Below are 10,932 nucleotides of genomic sequence, written 5' to 3' on the forward strand. Positions count from 1 at the left end.
ATTTTATAATTTGAATTGAAATATATGTGCAGTGTTAATTTATCATGGTAATCATATTTTAATAAAACTAAATTTGTAATATATACAATATTAAATAATAAAACTTATAATAATATGTGATGATATATGTGTATGTGCGCAAACGTTATGCAAAAAATTAATTACTCGGCGCCTGTTCCAACCACAAGAAAGGCGACGACATTGATGGCAGACGAAGCCCTACATATGACCATAACCTTTATAAAACAATATTGGTAATGAATTTTGAAAATTATATCATTTAATATATATGTCCATTAATGCCAATATGCATATACACTATGCTGTCACATATATGGATGGAAATATTTGTGTGTTGGCAACTTGTCATGTTCTGATGAGCCTTCTTCACACGTCGATATATTTGGAACCATTGTAGAGATCCGTATCTATCTTCTTTTTTTTTCAACGGGAGATTCATCTAAACCTTCGGCCCAACCTACATCTCCTAGATCTAGAAGCAGCCTTAGAACACGCAATTTTAAATTGATACATATATTAAACAAAAAATATATATCTAAATTTTCCTATCCAGTATTTGAAATATAAAAATCTTGATCAAGTTTTAAAAACTATATCATGGGCAGTTTTTTAGATTTAACAGACTATTCGATAATATTACAAGGTTATTGTATAAAATTTATATAGTGATATTGTATAATTGAATGAACGTCGTCAATGTGGATGGTCCGACTAACATTTATGATACAGTATATTAGTATTAAATATTTTGGCCAATATCATTATTTTAGATTGTTAATTTAAATTTTTCATTGCGACTATCATTGTTTTGCTCAATATTTTGTAGAGATTCGAAGATTTATACGATAAATTTGAAAGGAGTTAGAGTCTACTAATAAATTTATACCTAAAAATTAGCGTTAAAATATATTTTTTTTCTCATAAGAATAAAAAAAATTTGTTAAGTTATTTTGTTTTTGTTTTTTTTAAATCATATTTTTACAATTTTTAAATGATGTTTTTTAATTGTACCATTACTGTGGCGATATCTCAATCGGTAACCGATATCACCTTGTCTGCCCTCTGGATTCTCGATCACTATGAACGGTTATGGATCGACAATAATTCAATTCTCAAGTAATTTCATTATATATATATATATACGTGTTATATTGTGTTTAATTAATTTATTAATAGTTATGTTTCTAATTTTTTTAATAAATTACAATATCGAAATTAAACATTCTTATTTCAATCAACCGATTAATTTTCTTAGTTATATATATACTAAGTAATCAACCCAGGTTCGAATCCGACCGGGCCAAACTTTACCCAAAAAAAAAAAGTAAATATAAAAGCTATAAGACACTGTTGCCGAATATATATGTGTGTGTGTGTGTCCAGACCTCTCGGGTATATGCACTTATAACATTCACATACTTTATATGTTAGTTCCATTTTGTCGGGAGATAGAGAATATATGAAATCTAAAGATGGACTTGTGATTTCATTTCTAGTAATTACTTCGATTATCTTTATAATTTAATAAACACAGATTTCAGATTCTCTACGCAAATATACACACACACACATACATACATACATACATACATACATACATACATACATACATACATACATACACAGAGAAACACAAATTAAGAGGATGTGGAAGTTGAAGATAGGAGAATAATTTATTGAGATTTATTTATTTATTTTGGGGTAAGGGATCATGGCGGACGGTGCGATGCCGACGCCGGTTCGCCGGAGGAACTCTCCGCCGTCGAGGAGTGTCGCCGGAGTTTCTACGAGAACCGTTCTCGTGTTAAAGCTAGTAGCGACCTTTTATGGAGAATGCAGGTATCTAATGATATTATATATATAAATATATATATACTTGTTAGTATTTTTCACGTTTCATTCTCTTATTGTGGCTAATCGGTCAGTTCGGAGACCAGAAGTTTTTATTATGAATTCATGAGAACGGGTAATTAAATATTCTAATACAAGTTAGGGTTACATTTGTTTAAACCGGATTAAACCGGTTAAAACAAGTTATGATCTCTTATAGAGAGGGAAAACATAGAAATGCATGTGTAAATATAGTCTTACGATTCACACGTTTAAACCCTTTTTGTTTCTTGTCAATATATTTGAAACAATTCTGAAAAAAATTGATCTATTCAAGTTCGGGTTTTATTTATATTAATTTGAAAGAAAAATTATATACAATTAAATTAAATTCGATTTATACTAAACGCAATTTTTTCTTCAAAACAATTTAGAAAAATAACCCAAATATTTAGGTGTTTTGGTAAAAGTAATAATTTTTTCATTTATTTCTTTCTGAAACTAACTCTTTGAAAATTTAATTACACCGAAATGTTGTTAAAATATAAAATTTAGATTATAAAACCTACAGTTGATAGAAGAAACTAACACCAACCCAGAAGGACATATAAAACGGCCACTTTATAAAACTTGTAAGCGTTTGTTCATTATTTTACTAATTTCTCCGAATAAATTTTGTCTAATTCAAATCTAATGAAAATCCTAAGCTCCAAGTGTATTACGTATATATATTTACACGCGTATATATGTACATGCATACATACATAGTATATATATACCTTGTACATGGGTCTGCCCATGCATATATGCATATGCATATATATATATATATATATATGCATATATATGTACATGCATACATAGTGTATATATATATGCTCATACATATATCTATATATGTATGTGTAGATCAGTAGATGTACATGTGTATATATGTAATGTAAGTGTATGTGTGTGTATGTATATATATATGTATGTACGTGTATATAAAATTTTAAGTTTTATTCTTTTTAAGAGACGGTGATTTGATAATGATTTTGATGCTGTTCGTGTAGAAAATTGATAATGTTTGGAGTTTGTGTATTTTTCTAATATTTTTGGAAAAATCGGTATATTTATTTTCAAATTAAAACTTTTTTTTTTTTGGTTGAATCAGCTTTCCAGTGATTTATTCCAAATTAAAACTTCATATATATATATATACATTTTACACCCGAGTTAGATGTGTGTTTTTGGTCCTCTTATTAAAATGTGCATCATGTGATGTGATAACAGTTTCTGAAGGAGAAGAAATTCGAGCAACTGATACCGCCGGTGAAGGTTGGAGATGCCGAGAAGATAACGCACGAAACGCTGACCAATGCGTTACGGAGAGGAGTCCGACTCCTCTCGGCGTTGCAGTCCGACGACGGCCACTGGCCGGCCGAAAACGCCGGTCCTTTGTTCTTCCTCCCGCCGTTGGTGAGTTGATTTTCTGCGTTCAATCTCAACCCCCCCTGAATATTCTGCATCGATTGTAGAACTAGGGTTTCTAATGTTCTGTGGAGGGAAAAGGAAGAACGAGATTGAAATTGGTTAACGGTGCTATTTTGTTTTCTTGTAAGTGGAACGTCGTTAGGAATTCTTTTGCTTTCCCAGAAACTTCCGTTGCTATGTGGAGCAAAATCTTAGCAGAATAAGCTCCGATTGCTACAGAAACTCGTCATTCAATAGTAGCGTTTGAAACGATGAATATTGTGCTGATCACAAAGTACTTTCGATTTTACAAGCATTGGATTTGACGCCTAAAGTATGAAATGAGTTTTGACCTGTCCTATTCAATCACAACTTGATCTTATTTGCAGGTATTCTGTCTGTACATCACAGGTTATCTTGATGAGGTATTCACTGCAGAGCATCGAAAAGAAGCCCTCCGATACATATACTGTCACCAGGTACATCAAATATGGTTCCACAACGAAATCCATCGTATATATAGTTTCCTTTTCATGTCAAGAATTGGCTCACCTTCTGTTTTCTTTTTCCAGAACGAGGATGGAGGGTGGGGACTACACATAGAAGGTCACAGCACAATGTTCTGCACTGCCCTGAATTACATATGTATGCGTATACTTGGAGAAGGTCTGGATGGAGGACGAGAAAACGCTTGCAGAAGGGCCCGACAATGGATTCTTGGCCATGGCGGCGTAACCTACATTCCTTCTTGGGGAAAAGCTTGGCTTTCGGTAATAGCTCGATTCATTTGCTAACCAAAAATTGTATAGGAGGATGTATTGATTAGAATATGGTATTTGTAGATACTTGGTGTCTTTGATTGGGCTGGAAGCAATCCGATGCCTCCTGAGTTCTGGATCCTTCCTTCCTTCCTTCCAATACATCCTGGTTTGTTTTAGTAACATTTTGAACTTGATACTTATTTCTACAAACTGATTTGGAGATAAAGGTTACTAGGATTTTGTTTCTGCAATTAAATTCGTGATGTTCCCGTTTTCTACTGGTCTAGGTTCTGTTTTTCTGTTGATAATCTACAGGGAATGCTGATTTTCTCTTCCTTTTTTTTTTCTCCTTATCTGTTCTCTTTAGAGATATGATATTGATCATCAGAAAATGCATTTTACAAGTTGATTTTTTTATAATATTCGTGCAAATGGAAAATGCAGCAAAAATGTTGTGCTACTGTCGAATGGTTTACATGCCTTTGTCGTATCTTTACGGGAAGAGATTTGCAGCACAAATAACACCTCTTATTCTGCAACTGCGTGAGGAACTGTACTTACAGCCTTATGAAACAATCAACTGGAACAAAGCTCGTCATCTATGTGCAAAGGTGTAAACTCGATCCATATTCTTCCTCAAAAATATCTTTTCTAGAAGTTACATTTGGAGAAACCATTCCATTTTTTCCCTTGTAGGAAGATTTGTACTATCCCCATCCTTTGATTCAAGATCTTATATGGGACTGTCTTCATACCTTAATGGAGCCTTTCCTTGCACGTTGGCCATTTAACAAGCTCCTTAGGGAAAAGGCTCTTAAGGTGGCAATGGAACACATACATTATGAAGACGAGAATAGCCGTTATATCACCATCGGATGCGTTGAAAAGGTTAGCGCCCTATTGAGAATGGATATGCTTGAAATGGTGTCTTTGAGTTGCATGCTGTAAAACTCGATACTTCTTTCTGCAGGCACTATGCATGTTGGCTTGTTGGGTTGAAGATCCGAATGGGGATTATTTCAAGAAACACCTTGCTAGAGTCCTTGATTACTTGTGGGTTGCAGAAGACGGAATGAAAATGCAGGCAAGAGAAATTATAAAATATAATCTTTATGTCTACTAGCTAAGAATTGGTAAAAAACAAAATATAGAAAATCTCTATGTTATGGATTTATGCAGAGCTTTGGAAGTCAGCTATGGGATACAGGGTTTGCGATTCAAGCTCTATTAGCAAGTAACCTCTCCAGTGAAATCTCCGATGTACTCAAGAGGGGACACAACTTCATAAAGATGTCTCAGGTTTGGTATTAGTTGCTGTATATTCTTGCATCTTAAAAAACATTTGACTGATAGTTGGAACGTTTCATACCTAATTGGAATTTGCAGGTTATAGAGAATCCTTCTGATGACTTCAAGAGCATGTACCGACATATTTCCAAAGGGGCATGGACTTTCTCAGACCGAGATCATGGATGGCAAGTTTCAGACTGCACGGCTGATGGCTTAAAGGTTGTAGATCATTCGAACAGAGCAAATTACGAGTGACTTTAGCAATAGTGTATTAATTAACATATCCTTCCTGCTTCTGCAGTGTTGCCTGATGCTGTCAACTATGCCGCCGAACATGGTAGGCCCCAAAATGGATCCCGAGCGACTCTATGATTCTGTTAATATCATATTGTCTTTACAGGTGAGGCATTATCGTCCATAGGAGGACCCATCTCCTCGAAAGCTCTCGAATTTTCTGGTTGCGATTAGAAAAATTGTCATCTGCTCATTTTCCTTGTGGAAAACTTGTTCAGAGCAAGAATGGAGGTGTGACTGCATGGGAGCCGGCCCGTGCATATGGATGGTTAGAAGTAAGAGCTGAAACCATCAAATATGTTTTGCCACGAATAAAAAATAGATTTTAAGACAAAATTTCTGAAACATGTTTTGTTCACGTTTCAGTTGTTCAATCCCACGGAGTTTTTCGCCGACACTTTGATTGAGTATCAGTATGCCGAATGTACTTCATCAGCAATCCAAGCATTGGTTTTGTTCCGGAAACTGTACCCAGATCACAGGGCAAAAGAGATCAATACCTTTATCGAGAAAGCAGTGGAATACATAAAACGCATACAAATGCCTGATGGTTCATGGTACCTTACTATCACAGATACGGTCCGAAATTATTCTCAAATATTCAGCAAAACCAACGAAAAAACTTGTTCTTTCAAATGGCAGGTACGGAAGCTGGGGAGTTTGCTTCACATACGGTACATGGTTTGCTCTTGCAGGCCTAGCAGCCGCTGGTAAGACTTACGACAACTGTCTTGTTACACGCAAAGGCGTTCATTTCCTTCTTACAACACAAAAAGATAATGGAGGTTGGGGAGAAAGCTATCTATCATGCCCTGAAAAGGTATAGTTCTAAAGTTTTTACGACAAATCGATTTCACCTTTTACCCGGTTCCTGCCAACAATATATACTTCCTGTGCAGAGATATGTGCAACTAGATGGGGAAAGATCAAACCTTGTCCAAACCTCGTGGGCTATGATGGGTCTACTTCATTCGGGACAGGTTCAAACTATCAAGAATAGGTTGTTTGTTTCGCCATTGGTAAGTGCCACAGGATAATCTTAAAAGACATTGTTTCGTATGCTCTTTACATAACAGGCTGAGAGAGATCCAGAGCCTCTTCACCGTGCTGCAAAGTTGATCATCAATTCTCAGTTGGAAAGCGGAGATTTTCCTCAACAGGTATGTTTTGAAACGTGAAACCCGGTTAATAGGAAATTGTGACTTGCTCAAAAGTTAAAAACTTCAAGATTCTTGCATAGGATGTATATAAGCAGACCCTGGACCCAAATGCTCTTTATTTCGACTTGGGTTTAAGCCATTTGGATCATTTTTTTACAGCGCGTCTTACTCTAGATTCAGAGTAAGGTTTTGAATGGTGAATTATATATGTATGGATGCAGGAGATAACGGGGGCGTTCATGAAGAACTGCATGTTGCACTACAGTGCTTACAGAAACACCTTCCCATTGTGGGCTCTTGCTGAGTATCGCAGACGAGTTTCGTCGTCTCCCATGTGATGAAGTTTTGACGCAGAGCTTCCTGTCTGAATGAGAAGTAGTTGCGCTTTCATTGCTTTTGTGTCCATTCTCTCTCTCTCTCTCTCTCTCTCTCTCTCTCCAATCTTCTTTTCTTTTCTGGTGTGTGTTTTATGTGTCTTTTGATCATTCATTCTTTGGAGTTGAAAGTTTGTGAATCCAATTATCCACCGTTGTAGACACACTCATATTATATAGGATTACAAATGGATGCCGTATCCTATTAAGTTGTGTACATTGTTCTAAACAATAAATGCCATTTGAAAAATCCGATCCACGAATTCGAGACAAGTTTTAAAATAATAGAGACGGATATCGGATATATTACAAAGACTAAAACACTCCTACGATTAAAAATATATACAAAAATATAAATATCTTGGAATAAACCCAAAACCTTCAATTGTCTCATTTACACAAAAAAAAACATTGTACTTAAAATTCATTATAAAAAACCATCTACTATTAACTTTGATAAAAAAACTAACAATTATATAAATTATTTAAAATCGATCTTTCACTTTAAATTTGTTATAAAAATCTATCAACTATTAATTTTAATTAAAAAATCCATCATCTATCTAAACAAATATTTTATTTTAAATGTATTATAAAAATATATAAAATTTGAATAGAAATATATATATATATATATATATAAACTATAAAATTCTAAAAATCATAATAAAAATATAATATATATTAAAATTTATCATATTGTAATATTTAAAATTTATATAAATATTTTAAATATCAATCTTAATATAATAAATGTGTATATAACTGTTATATTTAAAATTGAATATATTTTATTCGTTGCAAATATTATATTTAAGTTTTATCATATATTGACATTTTAGAGGTAAAACTATTAATTTGATTTTTCTATAAGAATTAAAAAAATTTCATAGATTTTTATAATGATTTTAATAAAAACAATATCAATATTTGAAATTATAAAAAATATTTTATTTTAAATACAAAAAAATTTAACCAATAAAATATACTCAATTTATAATATTACATATAAAAATTACCATATATTTTTTTTTAAAATATATATATTATCTCTTATATTTACAACCAATAAAATATACACAATTTACAACCTTTCAAATATTAATATATGATGAAATTTTAAATATAATATTTACGATCAATAAAATAGATTCAATTTTAAATTAACATTTGTATATAAATTTATTATATAAAGATTGATATTTATAATATTTATATAAAGTGTAAATATGATATATTTAAATAAACATTTTATTTTTATTGTGATTTTTAAAATTATATAATTTATATATGTTTTACGATTCAAATTTTATAGATTTTTATATTGAATGTAAAACATATTATTTTTCTTGAGTAATTTAGATAGATGATGATTTTTTTATTAAAATGAATAGTTAATGATATTTTTATAAATTTAAAGTGAAAGATAGGTTTTAAATAATTTATATAGTTGATGGTCTTTTTAATTCAAAATTAATAGTTGATGGTTTTTTATAATGAATTTTAAGTAGAAAGATTTTTTGATGTAAATGAAATAGTTAAAGATTTTTTTTTAGTTTATCCCAAATATCTTTAACTTCACTTTCTATCCTAAACCAACCCTAATGTCTCACATCCGTTTTTTTTATTCCCTCTCTTGTATTCTCCCTTCTCTCCATAGATCTCTTGGTTTTACTACGATCTCTCTTGAATCCCTTCATTTTTTAGCTTGTCCATCTTGTTTCCATCAAAAAGGATAAGGATTATGTTTTTTGTTCTTCCACGATTTAGGATTTTTTATTTCTAATTTTTTCTATTGATTTTAGATAGTTTTCGTTGTCTTTTCTTCTTCAAATTTTTATGATGATTTTATTTCTTTTTGGAAAAAATATCTGAAAATTCTTGAACTTGTAATTTGGTGCAATATTAATTCATGAACTTGTAGGTGCGCCTATTTATTCCCGAATTTATATTTTTTAATACGATAATTTCTGAACTTGAATTTTTGAATACAATAATTCCTAAATTTATATTTTTTAACACAATAATTGTTAAACTTTGTTTTGATCAATTAGTGATATAGACGGCTATGGAACTGATGAGCAAGTTTAGGAATTAATGTGTTCAAAAATACAAATTCGAGAATAAATAGATGCACTTATAAGTTCATGAATTAATATCATACCAAATTACAAGTTTAGAAATTTTCAGATATTTTTTTCTTTCTTTTTTAAATTTTATATGTTGGTTTTACTACTTCGATATCTCTTTCTGATTTTTTAAAATAGTTTATGGAAAAAATTTTGTGGATTTCATTTGAATGAGATATCAAATAGAGAACTTTGTAGCCATTTTCATTTTTTTTTTTTTTGTAATTTGTGAGCACTATATGCATTCAGGTTATAATTTTGGTGTGAAAACAAAAAGAGTGACGAATTCGGGTATCCGAATTTAGATCGGATATCCGGATATCCGACTTGCGCGATAATGAGATGGAGTTAATCTTTTAACAGAACCCAAAGATCCAAAACCCGAAGTCAGATACCCTAAAACTCGCGGATATTCGTCTGCATCCATCCATCTCCTACTAAGTTGCAGATATCAGAGCATTCCACCACGCTTTGACCCCAAAAAAAACATACATACTTGATGACATCATTAAGGAATTTCAGAAACTTCTAATCGAAGGAGAAGAGATTTACCAGCAATTACGGATTCTAAATAAATCCTTGCTTGAACATCACCAATGACCTATTAAAATAAAATTAAAGTGATATAGTGTGATTACTGCGCTAATCACAGATTAAGAAATAAAAGAGAAAACATACGATATTTTTTTTATAATATTTGGCCCTAGTGGGATTTGGTGGTGAGTAACCTCTGTGTTCCTCTTGCCACCAGCCTACCCAACACTGGTAAGGATGTCAAACGAGCCGGTTCAGACCAATTCGGATCATCTCATTTCGAGCCAGCTCATTTTCAGCCCAGTTCGTTAAACCCATTTCTATTTAGGCCAAAAAATTTATGGCTCAACCCAAGTCGTTTAACTCGCGAGCCGGCTCATATTTTTCTAAATACCTAAAAAAAATCATATCCAAATGATACATCAACATAAAAAGAATATACCAATACATCCAAATCATATTTATATTTACAATCACAATCCATATACAAAAAATCATTTTCAAATAGATAAAATCATAATCCATCCATGTACAAAAAACCATTTTCAGATCTTAATTCATCTATATACAATTAGATTTTAATCCATGTACAAAAAACCATTTTCGGATCCGAATCTATACATAAAAAATTATTTCTAAATCAAAATATCATACCAACAATATCAACACTTTCAAGTTTCAACGTAAGAATTTTTTTTTACTCCATCTCCCGAGTCAGCTCACGAGCCAGTCGAGCTAGCTCGTTTGGACTCGACTCGTGGCGAGCTGACTCACTCAACCCATTTTTATTTGGGTTCAGATATTCTTGGCTCGGTTCGGTAAAAAAAAGCCAACCTCGAACCGGTTCGCGAGCTCGGCCCGTTTTGACATCCTAAACACTGGGTTCACGTTCTGATATTAAGAGGACCTTCGTCGGGAGCTCCGTCGCCGCTGCGAATGCAGGTGTTTACGCACTTCACCGTGCACGATTTCGCCTTCCTCGACTTTGGCCTCTGTATCCTCGGCTTCCCGCACTCCTTCCCTCCGCCGCCGCAATCGCCGAAAAGTGTCTGCGGCACGTTAGACAGCGGCTCCGCGTCCGGCA

General features: G+C 32.8%; 1 protein-coding gene and 1 pseudogene across 1 annotated transcript; one reads left to right on the forward strand and one right to left on the reverse strand.

Annotated features, from left to right (window-relative positions):
• Positions 1-1,493: 1,493 nt before the first annotated feature.
• On the forward strand, positions 1,494-6,477 carry LOC104808356 (camelliol C synthase-like). The gene is made up of 15 exons (XM_019201937.1): positions 1,494-1,501; positions 1,728-1,860; positions 3,127-3,312; positions 3,696-3,785; positions 3,879-4,076; positions 4,149-4,233; positions 4,512-4,678; positions 4,764-4,955; positions 5,038-5,151; positions 5,247-5,366; positions 5,454-5,576; positions 5,659-5,757; positions 5,870-5,926; positions 6,018-6,208; positions 6,294-6,477. The coding sequence occupies exons 1-15, from the start codon at positions 1,494-1,496 to the stop codon at positions 6,475-6,477; spliced, it is 1,947 nt and encodes a 648-aa protein (XP_019057482.1).
• Positions 6,478-9,710: 3,233 nt separating this feature from the next.
• On the reverse strand, positions 9,711-10,930 carry LOC104808357 (annotated as a pseudogene).
• Positions 10,931-10,932: the final 2 nt, after the last annotated feature.

The sequence above is a fragment of the Tarenaya hassleriana genome, unplaced genomic scaffold (assembly GCF_000463585.1).
Source record: "Tarenaya hassleriana unplaced genomic scaffold, ASM46358v1 Cleome14, whole genome shotgun sequence".
Lineage (NCBI taxonomy): Eukaryota > Viridiplantae > Streptophyta > Magnoliopsida > Brassicales > Cleomaceae > Tarenaya > Tarenaya hassleriana.

Bases quoted from the DNA above. Each gene is read 5' to 3' on its own strand.
- LOC104808356 (XM_019201937.1), top strand. The intron at 4,077-4,148 runs GTAATAGCTCGA...TGGTATTTGTAG, and splicing joins GGGGAAAAGCTTGGCTTTCG to ATACTTGGTGTCTTTGATTG. The intron at 4,679-4,763 runs GTGTAAACTCGA...TTTCCCTTGTAG, and splicing joins CTCGTCATCTATGTGCAAAG to GAAGATTTGTACTATCCCCA.